Genomic DNA, 23,272 nt, shown 5'->3' on the forward strand with positions numbered 1-23,272 from the left:
ATTTTTTCATTTAATCGATAAGGGTGGCGAAGTAAAAATTTAAAAAATGTAAGGGGTGATTCTTTGGAGAGAGAATAGAAAGCACCAGGCAGATTCCATATTACAAACTCCTTTTTAATTTTTCCCATAATAAAGATAATAGGCTTTGTGCTACCCGACCTCACTGCAAAGGTCATCATTAGAAAAAGATAATAAAATGTTAACTCTGATTTAAATGCTGTCTCGATTGACTGAAACTGACAGGAGCACTTGAGTGGCTCAAATATCTGGAGAATGGTAACGTTGAAGACTGTACAGTTTCTCTTAAGAGAAGAGGAACCCCAAGGGTGCGGGGCTGTAGGGTCCAGAAAGCTGACTTAAAATCCACTTGCAATTTTGTTGTACCTCTTCCACATAGACCAGCTGGAGCAAGCCACACAGTCTGTAGATCTTGTTGAGCAGTTCATGGGTTCACTCTACGTGTCTTTCACGGGAGGATCTGGCCAGTAAGATATGGCCAAGTGTCTTCTCTTGGTATCTGCTTGGCATTCTGGGCACTTTTTGGCAAGCTGTGCGGGGAAACACAAGAGCAGTCAAAATGTGGCATTTTGCTTCATGATCAGCAGTTATGTAACTACCCGTTTGCCACGCGCGCACATGCTCGCTTCGTGCGCATATGGTTTGCGTGCAGACTTGCCTTCTGCACATGTACCCAGCCTCAAAAACGTGCCCAAATAGGATGGCATAGAGCTGGGGCGGTGGGGTGATCCCCACCGGCAATTTTGGCTACCAGTTCATGTGAACCGGCTGAATACCACTTTTGGTCATGATCCATGTGCTAAAGCAGTTGTTGGTCATCTTTTGATGCCTATCCTGTTTAATACAGTGAACTAAAGTCCAAATTATTAGTTTGTATCCTGCCTATTATTTTTACAAATACCTCAAAGGTGGTAAACATATCCAACATGCCTTCCTCTTCCTATTTCCCCCCAACAACAACCTTGTGAGGTGGGTTGGGCTGAGAGAGAGAAAAAGGCCCAAAGTCATCCAGCTGGCTTTTATGCCTAAAATGGGACTAGAACTCACAGTCTCCTGGTGATTGGTCCAAAGTCGGTTGGTGGCCCCCCTTCTCTGTGGCAGCACCGGCCCTATGGAACGAGCTGCCTCCGGGGTTACGACAACTCCCCGACCTCCGGGCCTTCAAACGTGAACTGAAGACTTTACTATTTCATTGTGCGGGACTAGCCTAAGAAATATTTTATTGTATTTTAAACGGGCTTTAAATCGTCTTTGACCGTTTTAGTTGTTCTGGCCATTAAATATTTGGTTTTAACTTGTTTTTAAATATTGTTATTTATATTTGTATTTTAATATGGCTGTAAACCGCCCTGAGTCCTTCGGGAGAAGGGCGGTATAGAAATTCAATTATAAATAAATAAATAAAATAAATAAAGTCACCCAGCTGGCTTTTATCCTAAGGTGGGACAAAAACTCCCCATCTCTTGGTGATTGGCTCAAACTCACCACGCTGGCTTTTGTGCCTAAGGCAGGACTAGAACTCACAGTCTCCTGGCTTTCAAGCCTGGTGCCTTAACCACTAGACCAGTATTAGTGAACCTTTTCAGCACCAAGTGCTGAAACGACAGCGCATGCGCGCAGGGGAGCACCAGAAACTGGAAGAGCAGCTCCCTAGTGCGCATGCGCGCAGGCAGGAAGGCCAAGCTTCCAGTGTGAACAAGTGCACTGGTCACCTGATCTTCCTCTTTCTGCCATGTACGCGCGCACAAAGACCAGCTGGCTGGCGTGCATGTGTGCACCGGAACCCAGAAGAGCAACGGGCAACGGCTGGCATGCCCGAAGAGATGGTTCTGCTTAGAATAACAGAGTTGGAAGGGGCCATGTAGGTCATCTTGTCCAACCCCCTGCTCAAGCAGGACACCCTATGCCATTCCAGACAAGTGGCTGTCCAGTCTCTTCTTCAAAGCCTCCAGTGATGGAGCATCCATAACTACTGATGGCAAGCGGTTCCACTGGTCGATTGCTCTCATTGTCAGAAAATTTCTCTTAATTTCTAGGTTGAATCTCTCCTGGATCAGTTTCCATCCATTCTTCCTTGTCTGGCCTTTGGGTGCTTTAGAAAACAAATTGATCCCATCTTTTTTGTGGCAGTCCCTTAAATATTATGAGACTGTTATCATGTCCCCCATCCCCAGTCCTTCTTTTCATTAAACTAGACATACCCAGTTCCTGCAACCATTCTTCATATGTTTTAGCCTCCAGGCTCCTAATCATCTTTGTTGCTCTTCTCTGCACTCTTTCCAGAGTCTCAACAACAACAGCAACAACAAAAAAGTCTAAACCTCAGCTACAGAGGTTCTCTTCTCTTGGTTTCATTATTTAGCAATCTGACATGCAATGAAGGTGGCTGCCAAAGTTTAAAATATTTACTTTAATTTCACAACTAAACCACTGACGAAGGATGACGTTTACAGCATTTATCCTACGTGATGAGGAATGTGATGAGGAATGTATTCTGTAGCCTGTGAACCGCAGAAAGGACCACTTTTCTGGCAGGCATTAACAATCAGGCTGGCTTGTAATGGGAGAGGCAGAGAGAGGTCCTGTCCTTCAATGCCCACCAGCAAAAGGAGTCTATTGGAGTAAGCAGCCGTAATATGTTTTAATTTAATAAATAGAAGAGCCTATTTATAACTCAGAGTCAAACTATGGGATCCCAGGTGCTCTGTGGGTTTGGTTGTTTTCTGGTGGACGATTCATGACCCAACTAGGTCACATCATCAGTGCTAGAAAGGAGTGTGAGGAGGAGGAAGACGGTGAGGTCCCTGGTGCTCTCTGAGCTTGGTTGTTTTGATGCAGATGTTTCATGACCCAACTAGGTAACATCATCAGTGCTAGAAAGGAATGGGGTTTGGCCCCTGTTTATATACTAGTGGCTTTCCCATTAGCCCAATCAAGGAACTACCAACTTGGTGATCCCTGCAGCTGGTACCAAGCAGCCACTTGCTGCATTTGGCCCTAACTCCAATCTCCAGATCAGTGGTGGAATTCAATTTTTTTTTACTACCGGTTCTGTGGGCATGGCTTGGTGGGCATGGCAGGGGAAGAATATTGCAAAATCTCCTGTCAGTTTTGGAAGACAATTTTCTTTTTTTGCTTCTTAACTGCCATATATTTTAGCTGGGGAAGTTGGGAGGGGGTTGTTGTTAGAGCGGTAGAAAGTTAGTCATAACAACATTCTGTATTCAAGGACATCCTGTGAAGGATGGAGACTGCCTGTAGATTGTATCCAATTGAATGTGAAGAGTTGATTAGACAATGTGATGAACTTGTGGGTGTGGGGCAGGGCTGTGAACTGCCAACTGGGTGTGGAAAACCTGGAAGCTTTCAGATTCGGGTTTTCCCAGATGTGCCAATATGACATCTCTAATAAATTGGAACTTTGAGGAACCTGAAGCCTCAGAGCTTTATTTCGTTGGGGGTGTTCCTTGGAATCCTGACATCTCCATTCCCACCCCACTCTGGGGCCAGCCAGAGGTGGTATTTGCAGGTTCTCTGAACTGCTCAAACTTTCTGCTACTGGTTCTTCAGAACTTGTCAGAACCTGCTGAATTTCACCCCTGCTCCAGAAACTTGCGCAAGAGCATGTAGCACCACTGATCTATTTTTGAAGTAGCATCTGTTTTATATTACATGGACAAGACCGGTAGATAGGGTGCCGACCTTGTGACTGGCTCTTGCAATTGCTTATTTTAATCAGGAGGCCATGCATGCCAAAGCCTTGCATTCCCATGTCACCCATTCATTCTAAACTAGCTTTAGTTTAGCTTGGTATGAAAAACTTTAATAACAAAAGACCAACCAGAGGGAAGTGGGTTAGTGATGATAAACATCAAAGAGTGTAATGTTATGTCTACTTTGGCTTCCTGAATTAGCTATCTTAAAATCTAAAAATTCAGGATAGCTTCTTGCAGGAAATACCCCACAAATTCCCAAACTGCATCCAGCCAAAAAGGCAAAGTAGCCACTTGAGTTGTGGGTTGCTGTTTCCCTTCTCAACATAGTTTGGGTTTCCTTTAGTAGGGGGCACAGATTTCCTGGCATCACCAGAGCCATTTTTATTGCCTTTGACCTCCCACAAAACCACGATGTCTAAATCACATCCCTTCCCAGAAAAGACCCATAACATTTTTGAATATGGTTAAACCAACTTGAGGGTTGATGTTCCATGTTTTTGTCCGCTCTGTTTTAAGGGAATAGAATAGAATAGAATAGAATAGAATAGAATAGAATAGAATAGAATAGAATAGAATAACAAAGTTGGAAGGGACCTTGGAGGTCTTCTAGTCCAACCCCCTGCTCAGGCAAGAAACCCTACACCACTTCAGACAAATGGTTATCCAACATCTTAAAAATTTCCAGTGTTGGAGCATTTACAACTTCTGGAGGCAAGAGGTTCCAATGATTAATTGTTCTAACTGTCAGGAAATTTCTCCTTAGTTCTAAATTGTTTCTCTCCTTGATTAGTTTCCACCCATTGCCTCTTGTTCTACCCTCAGGTGCTTTGGAGAATAGCTTGACTCCCTCTTCTTTGTGGCAGCCCCTGAGATATTGGAAGACTCCTATCGTGTCTCCCCTAGTCCTTCTTTTCATTAAACTAGACATACCGAGTTCCTGCAACCGTTCTTTATATGTTTTAGCCTCCAGTCCCCTAATCATCTTTGTTGCTCTTCTCTGCACTCTTTCTAGAGTCTCAACATCTTTTTTACATTGTGGCGACCAAAACTGAATGCCATATTCCAAGTGGGCCTTACCAAGGCATTATAAAGTGATATTCACATGATCTTGATTCTATCCCTCTGTTAATGCAGCCTTGGCTTTTTTGGCAGCTGCAGCACATGGCTAGCTCATATTTAAGCAATTGTCCACTAGGATTGCGAGATCCCTCTCACAGTCCACCACTATTGAGCAAGGTACCACATATTCAGTACCTGTGCATTTTGTTTTTCTTGCCTAAATGTAGAACCTTATTTTTTTCACAGTTGAATTTCATTTTGTTAATAGGTTATAATAGGTTATATCAATGCTATTGCCTTACTATGCTTTCTACAATTTCTTCTGTGGAAAATGCCTGACGTAATGATACCGGATTCTGTCAGTGTTAGGTCAGAAGAGCAACCAGCTGATTTGGGGGTTCGAACAGGAAATATTTGTCTTGACTGAAGCCCAATACAAAATCAAAAGCACCATTTCTCAATCTTGGCAACGTTATGATGTGTGGACTGCAAGAAAATTTCACACATCTTAAAGCTGCCAAAGTTGGGAAACCCCGGTCAGAAGGCAAAACTAGTTGCAGTTGCTGCTGAATTAAAGTTAAAGGAAACTGCAAAGTCAGCAGTAAAGAAGACATTGTTTTTGTCAGAGTTTAACTATCTCTTAATCTAGATTAAGAGTGACAAGAGTGCTGACTCTGGCCTCTGCGGCTTAAATTAGAAGTCTATTTAGTCATTCCCAATCTAAGTGTCGGATTGTTGACCTCAGTTCTTATAATCCCCAACTAACTTGACAATTAATCAGACTAGCTAAGCAAAGCTCATACAGTTCTCTGGGCTTGTGTCATCACATGGATTGGGCCACATGGCTACCTTTAACCAAACCAAACTGGTTCGCCAGTTGCGCCCCTTTCTAGACCGGGATGCCCTATGCACGGTCACTCATGCTCTCATGACATCTCGTCTGGATTACTGCAATGCTCTCTACATGGGGCTCCCCCTGAAGAGCACCCGGAGGCTCCAGTTGGTCCAGAATGCGGCTGCGCGGGTGATAGAGGGAGCCCCTCGTGGCTCCCATGTGACACCTCTCCTGCGCAGACTGCACTGGCTACCTGTGGCCTTTCGGGTGCGCTTCAAGGTTTTGGTAACTATCTTCAAAGCACTCCATGGCATAGGGCCGGGTTACTTACGGGACCGTCTGCTGCCACCGATTGCCTCCCACCGACCCGTGCGCTCTCACAGGGAGGGACTCCTCAGGGTGCCATCAGCCAGGCAGTGCCGACTGGCGACACCCAGGGGAAGGGCCTTTTCTGTGGGGGCTCCCACCCTCTGGAACGAACTTCCCCCAGGACTTCGCCAACTTCCTGACCTTCGAACCTTTCGCCGCGAGCTTAAGACACATCTATTTATCTGCGCAGGACTGGACTAGAATTTTAAATTTGGTTTTAACGGGGTTTTATTATCTTATTGTAGTTTTAATATTCGGCCTTATTTAATAAGTTTTTTAAATTGGTGTTTTATTTTGTATTTATATGTATGTTTTATTAGGCTGTAAACCGCCCTGAGTCCCTTGGGAGATAGGGCGGTATAAAAATGCGATTAAATAAATAAATAAATAAATAAATAAAACCTCTCTTGGATCACAAGAACAAGCCTTTTCTCCATGGGAATGTAATCTCAATTGCAAGAAGATGCTCAAATCACATACAAGGAGAGATAACGCACTGTAAGAATCAACTGCAGAAATTAGAGCAAGAGAAATTCTGCTGTGCTTTAAGAGCAGGCAAGAGGGAGAATCTAGTGGTTAAGGCACCAGCCTAGAAAGTGGGAGATCGTGAATACTAGTCCCACCTTAGGCATGAAAGCTGGCTGGGTGACTTTGAGCCAATCACCAGGAGATAGTAAGTTCTGGTCCCGCCTTAGGCATGAAAGCCGGCTGGGTAGCTTTGGGCCAGTCACCAGGAGATTGAGAGCTCTAGTCTCAGAATGAAACCCAGCAGGGTGATTTTGGGCCAATCACCAGGACGGTGAAAGCCAGCTGGATGACTTTGGGCCAATCACTAGGAGCCTGAGAGTTCTAGTTCTGCCTAGCTGGGTGACTTTGGACCAGTTACTCTCTCCTAACCCAACCCAAGTGGGTTGGGTATGTTGGATGCCCCAAAGCTATTTGTAAAAATAATAAAGGCAGGATACAAATAAATCAATATATAAAAAAAAATCAGCTGATGCAATTAAGACTAAAGGGAAAAATGAAAATGAAAGCTAACCTTCAAGGAATTCTCCCAACATTGATTGCAACACGTGAAGGAACACTGCTGGCATTTAAAGGGCACACCATGATCCGAACCACATTTAGCACACTGATAGCCACCTAAACAGGGGAAAGGAAGAAGAATTGGGGGAAAAAATGAAGGAATCGGTGGAGTTAACTACACCAATTAAGGAAAAGAATGTAACTTTTCTGGCTGGGCGACTCTGGGCCAGTTGCTTTCTAAAGGCAGGATAAAAATCTAATAATAGTCATAACTGTTTTTGTGTAAACACTTACCTTAGGCATTCAAGTCATTTTTTCTTTATGACCCATATGCTCAATACAGACTTTAATCTGCATTACCATACATCAGGGGTCTGCAAACTTGGGTCTTTTAAGACTTGGTGACTCCAACTCCCAGAGCTCCACAGCCAGCTTTGCTGGCTGAGGGAGTCTGGGTGTTGAAGTCCACAAGTCTTAAAAAAGCCAAGTTTGCAGACCCCTGCCATACATCATCTGCAGCCTTCCATCTATAGAATAGAATAGAATAGAATAGAATTTTATTGGCCAAGTGTGATTGGACACACAAGGAATTTGTCTTGGTGCATATGCTCTCAGTGTACATAAAAGAAAAGATACGTTCATCAAGGTACAACATTTACAACACAATTGATGGTCAATATATCAATATAAATCATAAGGATTACCAGCAACAAAGTTACAGTCATACAGTCATAAGTGGAAAGAGATGGGTGATGGGAACGATGAGAAGATTAATGGTAGTGCAGATTCAGTAAATAGTCTGACAGTGTTGAGGGAATTATTTGTTTAGCAGAGTGATGGCCTTCGGGGAAAAACTGTTCTTGTGTCTAGTTGTTCTGGTGTGCAGTGCTCTATAGCATCGTTTTGAGGGTAGGAGTTGAAACAGTTTATGTCCAGGATGTGAGGGGTCTGTAAATATTTTCACATGTATATATATATATATATATATATATATATATATATATATATATATATATATATATATATATATATATATATATATATATATATATATATATATATATATATATTCAAATATAGTTCCCATGTATAGGTAGTCCTCAACTTACGACCACAATTGAGCCCCAAATTTATGTTGCTAAGTGAGACAGTTCTTGCATGATTTTTGCCCCATTTTACTACCCTTTCTTGCCCCAGTTGTTAAGTTAGTAACGGAAGTTGTTAACCAAATCTTGCTTCCTCGTTCGCTTTGCTTGTCAGAAGGTGGCAAAAGAGGAACAAGTGATTGTGGGACACCGCAACCGTTGTAAATATGAGCCAGTTGCCAAGCATCAGAATTTTGATCGCGTGACTGTGGGAATGCTGCAATGGTCATTAAGTTTAAAAAAACAGTCATAAGTCACTTTTTTCAGTGCTGCTATAATTTCAAACAGCCACTAAATGAATGGTTGTAAGTCCAGGACTACCTGTAGTTGATAACCTTTCTTTAGAGTAGGGTTTTTCTCAACCTTGGTAACTTTATGATATAACAATATATCATAACTATATCATAAATAGCACTTAGACTTACAGCTCCCAGAATTCCCCAGCCAGCCATGGATTCTGGGAGTTGAAAGTCCACATGTCAAGACTGATTCACACTTTCATCTACATTTTATCCTTTGCTGGCAGCTTGAAAATTACAGGGCAGGGGGTGGGTGGTGGGTGGGTGGATGGAATGCAAGAGAGGGAGAAAGATATTCAAGCGTCCATATATTGCTGGTATCTCAAGGAGACAAGGAGCAGATGTCCCAGTGTAGTTGGCCAGAGATTTTCATAACAAAATAAACAGGAGTGATTGATGGACATTTTCTGTAGGGAAAAGGTGGGAAATAACTATGCTTGCTTTTGCGTGGAAAACCCAGAGTTGGTTTTAACTTTTTCTATGCCAGTGTGATTTATTCAATAAAGTTTTATATACTTTCTCGGTAAAATAGTGTCCCAGGAGTTCCTTGCTTCGATTTCCAACTCAGTAAATTCAAACTGCCCAAGGAGCTGCTGATTCAGTTCTACAGAGGAATTATTGAGTCTGTCATTTGCACCTCTATAACTGTCTGGTTCGGTTCTGCAACCCAACAAGAAAAACACAGACTTCAGAGGATAATTAGAACTGCAGAAAAAATAATTGCTACCAACCTGCCTTCCATTGAGGACCTGTATACTGCACGAATCAAGAAGAGGGCCGTGAAAATATTTACAGACCCCTCACATCCAGGACATAAACTGTTTCAACTCCTACCCTCAAAACGACGCTATAGAGCACTGCACACCAGAACAACTAGACACAAGGACAGTTTTTTCCCATCACTCTGCTAAACAAATAATTCCCTCAACACTGTCAAACTATTTACTAAATCTGCACTACTATTAATCGTCTCATAGTTCCCATCACCAATCTCTTTCCACTTATGACTGTATGACTATAACTTGTTGCTGGCAATTCTTATGATTTATATTGATATATTGACCATCAATTGTGTTGTAAATGTCGTACCTTGATGAACGTATCTTTTCTTTTATGTACACTGAGAGCATATGCACCAAGACAAATTCTTTGTGTGTCCAATCACACTTGGCCAATAAAATTCTATTCTATTCTATTTCCCCAACTGGACAGTTGACATCACACATTATAAAGGTGGAGAAAAATGGATTTAGAAGGAAGGGAATGACTTGATGAAAAGAGACGACCTACCACCTATTGGGGAGAGAGGTAGGCTGCCATCATCTGTGGCTTCTCGTAATCGACTGGGCCTTCTCTCAATTTCCGGTGGGTCTGGATTCTGGAGCGGCTGTGGTGCTTCATTCTTGGAAGAATCTGCAGTAAATATTACACAATCACATTGCCAAGAACATACAGGACTCCGTTCAGAGAGGGCTGGTTATGCAGCACTCACAACACATTCACGTGATACATGTACAACCTCTAAGTCAATTTGCTTTAATTAATACTTTTTTTAAAAAAAAAAGCAGAATTACAGACATCTTATAGATGAAATCAATCAAGGTTTGACAGTCTTTCAGAATTCCGACTGACGTGATTCAGTTTGTAATGCTGCCCTAAAAAGTTAGACACTTCTGATTTATAGATATTGTAAGGTTCACTTATTAATATGTCTAAGCTCATAACTGCCAATCAAGAGACTTAAACAGATGCTTGAGTAAAATAGCATTTAATTCTGATCAGATTCAAATGGATAGTCGTTCCAAACACATAGATACATGCAAGGAAGGAAGCTACAAAAATCATGAGAGAAAGCAATGTCCTCTTATACCCAAAAGGTCATAAATCCTCAACTCTGGCATCTGCGTATTCTGGAATCTGGTTTGTGTATTCCCATAGTAAAAGTCAGTGAATGTAATCTAACTCTAGATTTACATCGGGTCACACAATAGTAAAGGTCAGTGAATGTAATCTAACATCTTTCTGTAGTGTTATCTTTTCCGTTTGTCTTCCTAATTAGTCAATTAGTCCCCAATTAAGACAACAAAAGGTGACAGCACAAAAGGTATGTAGACTGCTCTGATACGTTCCAGATACTCTCAAGATGAGATATATGCCATATATTTTCCATATATATACCATATATTTTCAGGGTGATAATAATCCTCTCTACATGGGGCTACCCCTGAAGTGCACTCGGAGACTCCAGTTAGTTCAGTATGCAGCTGCGCGGGTGATTGAGGGAGCTCCACGTTGCTCCCGGGTAACACCACTCCTGCGCAGTCTGCACTGGCTACCTGTGGTCTTTTGGGTGCGCTTCAAGGTTCTGGTTACCACCTTTAAAGCGCTCCATGGCTTAGGGCCCAGGTACTTACGGGACCGCCTGCTGTTACCTTATGCCTCCCACCGACCCGTACGCTCTCACAGAGAGGGTCTTCTCAGGGTGCCGTCCGCCAAGCAATGTCGGCTGGCGTCCCCCAGGGGAAGGGCCTTCTCTGTTGGAGCACCTACCCTCTGGAACGAACTTCCCCCCGGTTTGCGCCAACTATCTGACCTTCGGACCTTTCGCCGGGAATTAAAAACTTATTTATTTATCCAAGCGGGACTGGCTTGATTTTTAAATTTTTCAAATTTTTCATTTTTAGTAATTTTATATGGGGTATTTTAGTGGGTCAATTTGAGGGTTTTAATTTGGCCATTATTGAATATGTATTTTAATTGATATTTTAATTTTGTATATTTAACTGTTTTAACCTTGGCTGTACACCGCCCTGAGTCCTTCGGGAGAAGGGCGGTATAAAAATTTAAATAAATAAATAAATAAATAAATAAATAAATAAATAAATCCAGGAAGTTAGTCAGTGTGACCTCAATAACAATCCAGGACGCCAGCATGTCTGTCTTACAGCTTCAAAGGCACAATACATATATGTCAGTGTCACAGGAAACATATATTTACATCATGCAGGTATATCTCTTCCCTTACATTCCTAATTCTAGTATTTCAGTATATAGATATGAAAGAAATATCGGATGGGAGTGTCAATGTCTTAAATGTTTTTATAGCAATATGTTAAGGGTAGTCTAGTAGTAAGTTTTACAAACTTATCTATACTTCTAGTAATAGATTGCGATGCACCATTATCAACTACCCACAAACCATGGTTTACAATAGTGGAACTAGATATAGCTAAATTAACATTCTTTTTGGTCCTCTTTTGATTACCAACAGTCATTTTCTTACCCTTAGTACCATATTTAGCTATATGACTCTTAGCCCCACAAGAAAAACATCTTTTAACAATATAGGCAGTTGAAGACAATCTTTCTTCCTGAGGTTGTCTTGTTCTCTTTCTTGCCTTCTCCTGAATTCTTCCAACAATCTTCCGGTTATGCCAGTCAACGTTAGTTCATCTCTGGTCAAAACCTCCAGTCAAGAAACATAGTCATCCTAACTTTCATCCAAAGAAGAAATAATAATATAAACCTGTTGCAACTCTGAAAAAATTAGTTCCTTTTCGTGTAGCTCTTGAGAAGTTCTCGTCATAAACTCCAAATGACTTAACATATCTCCACCTTTAAGAAGACGGGTTTTAAACAGTTTACGTGTAAAGTGTATGTGTGCACCCACATTATCACGAACATAAATTCTCTTTAAATTGTTCCAAAACCTAGCAGCAGAATCTTCACCACGAATATGAACTAGCTGCTGGTCACTCAGTGTCAGTCCAATTATACAAAGAGCTCGTTCGTTATCCAGATTAAACTTAGCTATTTTCTTCTCATCTTCATTATCTTCTGGATTCCATGCAGTTACATCTGGTGGATAATTAACTACATCCCATAGTTCTTCCTTACGTAGAAGTAGGTTGCCTTTCATAGACCAGGAAACATAGTTTGTTCCATCCAACCGGGTTATCATGGATATGCTGGATGATTGTTCTTGTGCCATCTTCACTTGGGCAATAATTAACAAACACAGCTGTCTGAATATATTACTGTATATTCACACCCACTCTCAATATCCTGGGCCCATAAGCAATGTTAAGGGTAGTCTTGTCTCACAACCAGTGTTGTGGGTTATTGAGCAGAGTACCCTCTGAGTTTATGCACGAAAGCGACTGAGAATGATTGTGGATAATAACAGTTAACATACAAACAAACTCGGTTTTGATAATATTTTACTTTTAGAGAAAAAGCAAAATTATAGTTCAAAAACAAGCCAAGTCATACACATATAAAGTGAGTCAAAAATCAATCCAGGGATATTTTTCAAATATAAAGTCTTCTTACCAGTTGTAGAAAAATACAAAAAAACAGATCTTCTTTAGTTTCATTCAGGAACAAAGTTCAATAAAAAAAAACAGTCAATAAATATTAGAGAAGCAATAAATAGCCATGATCAAGCAATGATCATGCATAGAGATCAAATAAAGAGTTACAGCATATCAGCAGGTAAAATGGTGTAGTATCCACACAAACTATAATTCAGCTTTCTTTAAGTACATTGGCTGCAGAGCTCAGCCAATCAAGATGCATGATGATGCAACAAAGTTTTTAAAGCTACACAATACTTTTAGCTACAAACACACAATGTTGGTTTATATATTTCCTGACCAACTAGTTGGGCAATAACGATTTCCTAACACAATAGCACTTAGACCTATATACCGCTTCATAATGCTTTACAGCCTTTTCTAAGCAGTTTACAGAGTCAGCCTCTTGCCTCCAGCCACCTGGGTCCTCATTTTACCGACCTCGGAAGGATAGAAGGCTGAGTCAACCTTGAACTGGTCAGGATCGAACTGCTGGCTGTGGGCAGAGTCATCCTGCAAATACTGCATTCTAACCACTGTGCTACGACTGCTCCTTTATGGTTTTATGGAGTCTTGTAGGTGAGATGGGCAGTATAGAAATTTGATAAATAAATAATGAGAGTATCATGATATTCTTTTGTCACCTGCCTATTCCATTCCCTTTTCGGCTGGGGCTAACTAAAAGGGACTTCATGTTGTGATTGGTCCTCTCTCAGCCCAAATGCCAACCCTGAAGCTGACCTGGCCGAAGCCATCTTGGAGCTTCAGTGTTGCCTCACTGGAGCTGAGGGATAGGGAGCGGGGATTAGAGATAGCTGGGGTTGTGCAGTCAAAATAAAATACTTTCCCTTGGGAATCAAGGACGTTCTCACACCTGGCCGGAGGAAGGAGGAGTGATGTCACCGGACCAGTGCACACTGCCTTGATTGGGTCCTGTGACTGTTTGGGAGTTGAGAGGAAAAGTTTTACTTTTAATTAGATGAAAACCAAGGTACCCCTCAAAGTGGGTTTTCACCAGATATGTGCCAATATGATATTTCCAGTAAAGCTATTCTTTTGGGGAATTCACCCGCCTTGGGAGTTTTTGCTTGCGATGGGTCTATTACTTGGAACCCTGACACCAAACTCTACATCGTATGCCTAATTTCTAGTCATCCCTACTAAGCTATTTACGGTACTGAGAACGCAGGTAGCCCTCAACTTACCACCACAATTTTGAGCTCAAAATTTCTGATGCTAAGTGAGACACTTGTTCAGTGAGTTTTGCTCCATTTTACTACCCTTTCTTGCCACAGCTGTTAAGTGAATCACTGCAGTTGTTAAAGTTAGTAACACAGCTGTTAAGTGAATCTGGCTTTCCCATTGGTTTTGCTTGTCAAAAGGTCGCCAAAGGAACACTGCAACCATCATAAATAGGAGCCAGTTGCCAAGTAGACATGACATGGGGATGCTGCAACTGTCGTAAGTGTGAAAATCAGTCATAAACTTTTTCCAGTGCCGTTATAATTTGGAACAGTCACTGAACAAATGGTTGTAAATCAAGGACTATCTATGTGCAACAGTGCAGTGCTTCCTTATAGAAGCCTTGAGGCTTTTTTTAACCCCCTTTACTAATTTGCAGTTGGAATTTGACTCATCATTCTGAAATCTGTGAGCTGTTCCAAAATTTATAGCGTAATGTTCTACAAATCCAGCTAACAAAACAAAAATGTATTAAGAATGACACCAGAGGAGGCTCGTTCTGAAAGCTCCCCAGGGGATAAAACTCATCTCAAAGTATTTGGATTTTTAAAAAGATATAGTAAGTTCAAATTAAGGAAGCAATACTTTAAAGATGAGCGTGGAAGTGCCAATAAAAGAAGCACTGAAAACCTGGGCATGATCTGGAAGCTTTGTCCTGAATATCGGTGTCTTTCAGAGCAGGGGTCTCCAACCTTGGCAATTTTAAGACTTGTGGACTTCAACTCCCAGAGCTCCTCAGCCAGCTTTGCTTTGCTGGCTGAGGAACTCTGGGAGTTGAAGTCCACAAGTCTTAAAGTTGCCAAGGTTGGAGACCCCTGTTCCAGAGTGCAGTGTGAAAGCTCTTACCAAGGGAACTTTTCTCATTCTTCTCCTCTGGAAAAGTTGTGCCAGTCAGTTCTCTGCACATCTGCAGAAATCGTTCCTTGTGAGGAGGGCGGACAAACGTGGCGAATTCTACCAAAGAAAGCAAGCAGCAGGTCATGATGTGAGCCAATGACTTCCAAGGAAAAATGAGAACATGTCTCGTCTTCTCAATTAAATGACTATGGAGATTCTCAATCATGCAGGCCAGTGTTGTCCCAAGGGTGTGTTTTTGTTTTTGTTTTCCTAAAGGCAACTGGATTTTATTGATGTTTATTGGCTTCTCATCCTGGAAGCTTCTTCAGAACTGAACTGTTTTCAAAGAAAACATAAGAAAGTTCCAATTGCCTTTTAGGGGGGAAAAAAACACATTTGAGACAAACTTTGAGACTTCTCAGCTCCAAATTTTTTATTAGTTTATCAAAATATACAACAGAAATAAAAATAAAAATAGGAGGAGAGTAGGGGAGGAAAAGGGAAGAAGAAAAAGTGTAAGGTAAAAGGGAAAGAAAAAAAAGAAAAGCATTGACTTCTGACTCTCTTTAGCACAGTAGAATAAGATAATGAAGTACAGCCTCCACCTTTGCATAATACAGGTAGTCCTCAACTTAAGACCATAATTGAGCCCAACATTGCCATTGCTAAGTGAAACATTTGTTAAGTGAGTTTTGCCCCATTTTACGACCTTCTTTGCTACAGTTGTCAAGTGAATCAACGGCACTTATTAAATTAGGAACACGGTTGTTAAATGAATCTGGTTTCCCCTTTGACTTTGCTTGTCAGAAAGCTGCAAAAGGAGATCATATGCAGAGGTGGGCGTCACATGCTGGAACTATCGGTTCACCCAGAACCGAAAATGTGAGTGCGTGCTTAAGCCTAAAAGCTTATTAAGCCTAAAAGAAAAGCCTCTGGTTTTTATCTTTGTCTTTGCTTTAAGAATCTTCTGTATAAAGATTTATTTATTTATTATTTCAACTTTTATACCGCCCTTCTCCCGAAGGACTCAGGGTGGTTTACAGCCAAGTAAAAACAATAACACAAAAGTTAAGAACAATTTTAATAAGACTAATTTTAAATTGGCCAAAATGTAAAAATTTGCTAAAACCCATTAAAAAACTAATTAGAGCTATTAAAAAAAAAAAACTACTAGGCTAGTCCTGCTTGATGAAATAAAACAGTCTTCAGCTCACGCCGGAAGGCTCGGAGGTCAGAGAGTTGGTGCAACGTTGGAGGTAGTTCGTTCCAGAGGGCTGGGGCCCCCACAGAGAAGGCCCGCCCCCTGGGGGTCGCCAGCCAACATTGTCTGGCCGACGACACCCTGAGGAGACCCTCTCTATGGGAGTGCACTGGTCGATGGGAGGCCACCGGTGGCAGCAGGCGGTCCCGTAAGTATCCCGGTGTATCACTAAGATGTGAATCCTACCCCCAATATAAAACAAGGAACACAAGGAACAGTTGGGAGTCTAACTAACAATGATTCTCTCCACAGTGCTTCCTAACCTGTGAGAGCTAGAGTCCTTGACTTACGACCACAATTGAATCCAAATGTTATGCCATTAAGTGAGTCAGTTGCCAAGCACCTGGATTTGATCACAATGACCACGGCGGGGATGCTGTAATGGTTGTAAATGTGAAAAATGGTCATACAGTAAGTCACTTTCTTCTGTGATGTTGTAACTTCAAACGGTCACTAAACAAACTGTTGTAAGTCAGGGATTACCTGTAATGGTTTGTGTTGTTGTTTTTTTTTAAAATTTGCTGAAATGATAGAACTGCTGTCAGGAATGGGTTAAAACCACAGCAGCCTCTCTTGGAAGGGCGAAGTTGACATATGAAGATTTGAGGAGGCAAAATCTCTCTCTCTCTCCCCCAAAACGAAATATAACTTTTCTCGAAAACTAGAGGAATTTCCTCCCCCACAAATAAGAGGTCAATATGCAAAGGAGGTGGGGAATGGGGCCTTGATGGAAAAACAAGACAATTTCTTCATTATAGCTCTTAGGGCAACTGACAACATCCATTCATTTCTTAGTGAGAAATCATAATATTATTAGAAGGATGCTACAATAAATATCCTTATCTTTTTATGGAACTAGGAAAATACCGCAAACCTCTAAGCAAAAGATAGGTCTGGTTTTTACTAAGTGAATCATCTGTTCCCGAGAAATTTAAAACGAAGCCATTTTTAAACAATGAAATGGTCATCCAAGAATAGTGGTGAGATTTTCCAGCTGGACTTAGGTGGCTGCTGGTTCAAGAATGGTTGAGTGCACCGTTTCTCAATCTCGGCAGCTTGAAGATGGCTGGACTTCAACTCCCAGAACTCCCTGCTGGCTGGTGGATTCTGGGAGTTGGAAGTCCACCCATCTTCAAGTGGCTAAGGTTGAGAATCACTGTTTAGTAGAATCCTACTCTGGCTGCGCAACTGTCCAATTTTGGAAGAAGCAGCATTTGAAAAACTATATGAGGTTCTCCTGGGCATATTAATGGACCCCAAAGCATTGTAAGTCCTTACTCTCAGGTTCTTCCTATTCATGTATTCTATGATTTTAGCTCACCTTCAGGCTTTGCTTCTCCTCTAACAGGGATTTGAGCAACCACTGAAGTGCATGGTGGTGGCAAGAGAAGAGGGGAGGGAAGACAGCTCATCCTATGTGGTTCCCTCCCAGTGGTTCTGAACAGCTTTTCAGAGAAGGAACCTAACACAGCATTAACAATTGGCGTCTCTCTCTTTTTCTATTGTGCCTTTTAGACAGCAAGATTAGCCAACTGAAGAGAATATCTGTAATTTGGGGGCTGAACTGGGGAATCTCTTGGTGGGTTGTTTTTTTTTATTTTTTTGGCACATGTTTCATGACCAAATCAGGTAACATCATCAGTGCTTGAAGGGAGTGGGGTGTGCGAAGAGGAGGAGGAGGAGGATGGGTTCCTTGGTACCCTCTGAGCTTCACTATTTTCTTGCAGACATTTCATTATCCAACTAGGTAACATCATCAGTGTTAGAGGGGAGGGGAGTTTGCGCAGAGGAGGAGGAGGATGGGAAAAGGAGGAAGAGAGGGACATTTTGTCACCCAAATTAGGTAACATCATCAGTGTTAGAAAGCAGTAGGGTTGTGGAGAGGAGGAGGAGGAGAAGGAGGAGGAGGAGGAGGAGAAGAATGACTATGGGGTCCTTGGTGCTCTCTGAGCTTGGTGGTTTTCTTATAGCATTTCATTACCCAACTAGGAAACATTATCAATGCTAGAAGGGAAGGGAAGGAGGTTTGTGAAGAGGAGGAGGAAGAGGAGGAGGAGGAGGAGGAGGAGGAGGAGGAGGAGGAGGAGGAGGAAAATGACTGTGGGGTACTTGATGCTCTCTGAGCTTGGTGGTTTTCTTATAGCATTTCATTACCCAACTAGGAAACATTATCAATGCTAGAAGGGAAGGAGGTTTGTGGAGAGGAGGAGGAGGAGGAGGAGGAGGGGGAGGGGGAGGGGAAGGAGGGAAGAGGAGGAGATCTCTCTGCTTGGTTGTTTTCTTCGAGATGTTTCATTACCCAATTAGGTAACATAATCAGTGCTCAAAGGGAATGGAAATTGTTCTAACTCCCTTTTAGCACTGATGATGATATTATCCATTCAGTCGTGTTTGACTCTTGGGAATTCTATAGGCCAAGTTTCTCCACATTTTCTGATCTTGCACTATTTCTTTGAGTTGTTCTATGCTCTGGTTGGTGTCAACTTTGATGGTGTCCAGCCACTGTGTTTTTTGGTGGCCTGGTTTCCTTTTAGAATAGAATAGAATAGAATTTTTTTTTATTGGCCAAGTGTAATTGGACACACAAGAAATTTGTCTTGGTGCATATGCTCTCAGTGTACATAAAAGAAAAGATACGTTCACCAAGGTACAACATTTACAACACAAATGATGGTCAAATATATCAATATAAATCATAAGGATTACCAGCAACAAAGTGACAGTCATACAGTCATAAGTGGAAAGAGATTGGTGATGGGAAAGATGAGAAGATTAATAGTAGTGCAGATTTAGTAAATAGTTTGACAGTGTTGAGGGAATGATTTGTTTAGCAGAGTGATGGTCTTCGGGAAAAAACTGTTCTTGTGTCTTGTTGTTCTGGTGTGCAGTGCTCTATAGCATCGTTTTGAGGGTAGGAGTTGAAACAATTTACGTCCAGGATGTAAGGGATCTATAAATATTTTCACGGCCCTCTTCTTGATTCGTGCAGTATACAGGTCCTCAATGGAAGGCAGGTTGGTAGCAATTATTTTTTCTGTATTTCTAATTATCCTCTGAAGTCTGTGTCTTTCTTGTTGGGTTGCAAAACCAAACCAGACAGTTATAGAGGTGCAAATGACAGACTCAATAATTCCTCTGTAGAACTGAATTAGCAGCTCCTTGGGCAGTTTGAGCTTACTGAGTTGGCGCAAAAAGAACATTCTTTGTTGTTCTTTTTTGATGACGTTTTTGATGTTAGCTGTCCATTTTAGATCTTGCGATATGATAGAACCCAGAAATTTGAAGGTTTCTACTGTTGATACTGTGTTGTCAAGTATTGTGAGAGGTGGAAGTATGGAAGGGTTTCTCCTAAAGTCTACCACCATTTCTACGGTTTTGAGTGTGTTCAGTTCCAGATTGTTTTGGTTGCACCACAAGGCTAGTCGTTCGACCTCTCGTCTATATGCGGATTCGTCATTGTCTCGAATGAGACCAATCACTGTTGTGTCATCTGCGAACTTCAGTAGCTTAACAGATGGATCATTGGAGATGCAGTCATTGGTATACAGAGAGAAGAGAAGTGGGGAGAGCACACAGCCTTGGGAGGGCCCTGTGCTAATTGTACAGGTATTTGATGTGATCTTGCTTAGCTTCACCTGCTGCTTCCTGTTTGTTAGGAAGCTTGTGATCCACTTACAAGTCTGTTCCGGTACCTGTAGCTGGTTTAGCTTAGTTAGAAGAATGTCTGGAATGATGGTATTGAATGCTGAACTAAAGTCTACAAAAAGGACCCTTGCATAGGTCTTTGGAGACTCAAGATGTTGTAGGATGTAGTGCAGAACCATATTAACAGCATCATCTGTTGATCTATTTGCTCGGTATGCAAATTGCAAGGGGGTCTAACAGCGGATCCGTGATGGTTTTCAGGTAGGAAAGCACTAGCCTTTCAAAGGTTTTCATGACTACAGATGTTAAAGCAACTGGTCTGTAGTCATTCAGTTCCTTGATGGTGGGCTTCTTCGGCACTGGGATGATGGTAGAGCGTTTGAAGCAAGAAGGAACGTAGCACATCTCTAGTGATTTATTGAAAATATGGGTGAAGATGGGGGCCAATTGGTCAGCACAGACTTTTAAGCAAGAAGGAGTTATCTTGTCTGGGCCTGGAGCTTTTCCTGGCTTTTATCTGTGAAATAGGTCCTGCACTTCCTTTTCTGTGATCACTAGGGGTTGTGAACCCAATGGGATGGGGTCAGTTGTAGGAGGCTTGGCTGTTGTTGGTGTGTCTGAGATGGGGGTTGTGGAGATAGGTGGCCGCAGTTTCCTTTCAAACCTGCAGTAAAACTCATTCAGGTCATCTGCCAGTTGTTGATTACCTTCAGCCTGGGAAGGAGGTTTGCCATAGCTGATGATATTTTTAAGAGTTTTCCATATGTTTGCTGGTTCATTTGCTGAAAACTGATTCTTTAGCTTTTCAGAGTAGCTTCTTTTTGCTGCTCTGATCTCCCTTGTTAATGCATTTCTGGCCTGATTGTACAGCATTTTATCACCTTTTCTGTAGGCTTCCTCTTTGGAATGGCATAGCTGCTTAAGTTTAGGTGTGAACCAAGGTTTGTTGTTACTGTATATTCGCAAGTTCCTTGTAGGTATACATAGGTCTTCACAGAAGCTGACATATGATGTTACAGTATCTGTGAGTTCATCCAGGTCTGCAGAGGTATCTTCAAAAATATTCCAATCAGTGCAGTCAAAGCATGACTGTAGCTTTAATTTTGCCTCCTCCGTCCAGGTCTTCACTGATTTAATTGTTGGTTTTGTGGTTTTGCCTGTAAGCAGGTACAAGGTGAATCGTGCAATGATCAGAGTGTCCTACAGCTGCATGTGGTAAAGACCGATAAGCATCTTTTAGTGTTGTGTAGCAATGGTCTAGAGTATTCTTGCCTCTGATGGGACAATTGACATGCTGAAAGTATTTGGTAGCTCTTTCCTTAAGTTTGCTTTGTTTAGATCTCCCAAAATGATGGCCAGTGAATCAGGGTGTTTGGCTTCAGCCTCCATGATTTGGTCAGCTAGAGTTCGTAATGCCTTGTTTACACAGGCTTGTGGTGGGACATAAACAGCAATTAGAAGAAATGAGGAAAATTCACGAGGTGAATAGTATGGTTTGCAGTTGATAATTAAAGTCTCTAAAGTGTTCACAGAATTTGTAAATTACTTTTAAATCTTGACACCAGTTGTTGTTAATATATAGGCATAAGCCGCCTCCTTTCTTTTTACCAGATGTTTCTGTAATTCTGTCTGATCGTTCAATCTGAAACCTGGAATGTTCAGGCTACTATCTTCAATTGATTCATTTAACCAGGTTTCAGAGAAGCATAGGACTGCTGAATTGCGAAAATCAGAATAGTATTTGTTTAAGAGGAGTATTTCATCCATCTTATTTGCAAGTGAACCTACATTTGTTAGGAAAATTGAAGGCAGAGGAGTTTTAATGCGATTTCTTAATCTGTTTAAGATCCCAACTCGTTTACCTCTCTTCCGTTGGGAATTACCTCCTCAGGCGTGCCTCTGCAGCTCTGCCAAAGTCCTAGCAAAGTCCTCAGGGCAGGCAGGAGACCAGAAAGTGACTTCAGCAAGATATGTTTAGACTTTGCCTGACTCAGAGAATGCCAGAAAGCAGATCCTTTATATAGGCCATGGGGTGTGGCTCCATGACTCAGCACTTATCCAGGCCTGCCCCTCCCTTCCTTCTGTTGCCTCCGCCTATCAAGTCTTCTGACGCGAGGGTCACTCCAGTCGGCAGCTGTTGGCAATTGACCTCCCTTAGGCTCACATGCTGTGGAGGAGGGGGAGGAGTCTAGTTGCTCCTTTTGCCTGGGCATGGAGCCAGAGCTGGGGGTTGGAGGTATTTCCTCCTCTTCAGCCTGTCTGGGCATGGAGCCAGGGCTGGGGCCGGGAGGCATACTAGGACATTCCTCCGTGTTCGGAAGCAGATAAGAAGACCCTGGCTGTGGTGAGATCGGACGAGACACAACAGAAAGCTGCTCCTTAAAGAAATGTTGCTTAATTTTTAGCAGATGGTCTCGTGAGTAGGAAATTCGTAGTGAGTTGCAGAGAACAATTAGAAATAAAGAAACCATTAGAGAGCATTTCACCGAGGCAGCCTTCGTCGGTGCCATCTTGGGGCAGGGATTTTACTATTTTACTGATAATTCTTCTCAACATAAATGCTTTTCCCAGTGAAATTCCCCATATGACATGGCCAAAGTAATTAAGACGCTGTTTCGTGATCTTTTTCCTTCCTGTGACATGTCTGGAGTTATGCATTCCAATCCTTGCTTGTTAGTCTCCTTTGCTGTCCAAGGAATATGCAGGAGCCTTCTCCAGCACCACAGTTCAAGCAAAGCAAGTTGATTTTCTTTCTCTCTTGCTTTTTTAAGGTCCAATAACTGATGACAACTTAGAAAACAACTAAGCTCAGAGAGCACCAGAGGCCCATTAAGTGGATATAGCCTCCTTTTTGCTCATTAGTAAAGGTAGGGTAGATAAGCTTTTATTAAAGAGCTCCAAATATAGGTTTTGTGTAGTGAGCAGAGGAGACATGTTTGTCTTCGCACTCAAAGACAAACATGGTTATTCCTGGTGACAGTCTAAAAATTGTCTCTGAGACCTAGTGATGCAATTCTATGACTCTTGTTTCCTGCAAACCTTCATCCACCGTAATTTTCAGGCCAATAAACAAATAAAGGTACAAATACTATGAATGATAACCGCAGACAAAATGCTGTAGTCATCTTTACTTTCTTAATTTTAGGTTAAAGCACAATTTCTTCCTGTACTTTCAGGGTAGCCAAGTACAGACTGTTCGTTGACATAAAACATGGGTGAGCGATTCCTGCTTCAACTCCTCCACTGGACTGCATTGGAAAACTCCCATTTGCTTTCTTTTGAGTTGAAATGTGTGCTAGAAGGCTGCGTCTTTTATACCAGGGGTCTCCAACCTTGGCAACTTTAAGACTTTAAGCCAGCAAAGCTAGCTGAGGAACTCTGGGAGTTGAAGTCCACAAGTCTTAAAGTTGCCAAGGTTGGAGACCCCTGTTCTATACGGTACAGAGAGCCCTCAACATACAACCA

At 41.9% G+C, this 23,272-nt stretch overlaps 1 protein-coding gene across 6 annotated transcripts in view; it reads right to left on the reverse strand.

Annotated features, from left to right (window-relative positions):
- Nucleotides 1-93: 93 nt before the first annotated feature.
- The window catches only part of RTEL1 (regulator of telomere elongation helicase 1), a 157,968-nt gene continuing 134,789 nt past the window's right edge, over nt 94-23,272 (reverse strand). For 5 of the 6 annotated variants that reach the window (XM_058177924.1, XM_058177926.1, XM_058177928.1 and 2 more), the window contains 4 exons: nt 14,911-15,018; nt 9,758-9,880; nt 7,037-7,140; nt 94-548 (listed from right to left, as the gene is read on the reverse strand). In XM_058177924.1, the coding sequence (XP_058033907.1) occupies nt 456-548; nt 7,037-7,140; nt 9,758-9,880; nt 14,911-15,018 (428 nt within the window). In that variant the 3' untranslated portion in view covers nt 94-455. The remainder of the gene's footprint in view (nt 549-7,036; nt 7,141-9,757; nt 9,881-14,910; nt 15,019-23,272) is intronic. The other variant, XM_058177927.1, reaches the window with a different exon arrangement.

This window comes from Ahaetulla prasina, chromosome 3, assembly GCF_028640845.1.
Source record: "Ahaetulla prasina isolate Xishuangbanna chromosome 3, ASM2864084v1, whole genome shotgun sequence".
In the NCBI taxonomy this organism is placed as follows: domain Eukaryota; kingdom Metazoa; phylum Chordata; class Lepidosauria; order Squamata; family Colubridae; genus Ahaetulla; species Ahaetulla prasina.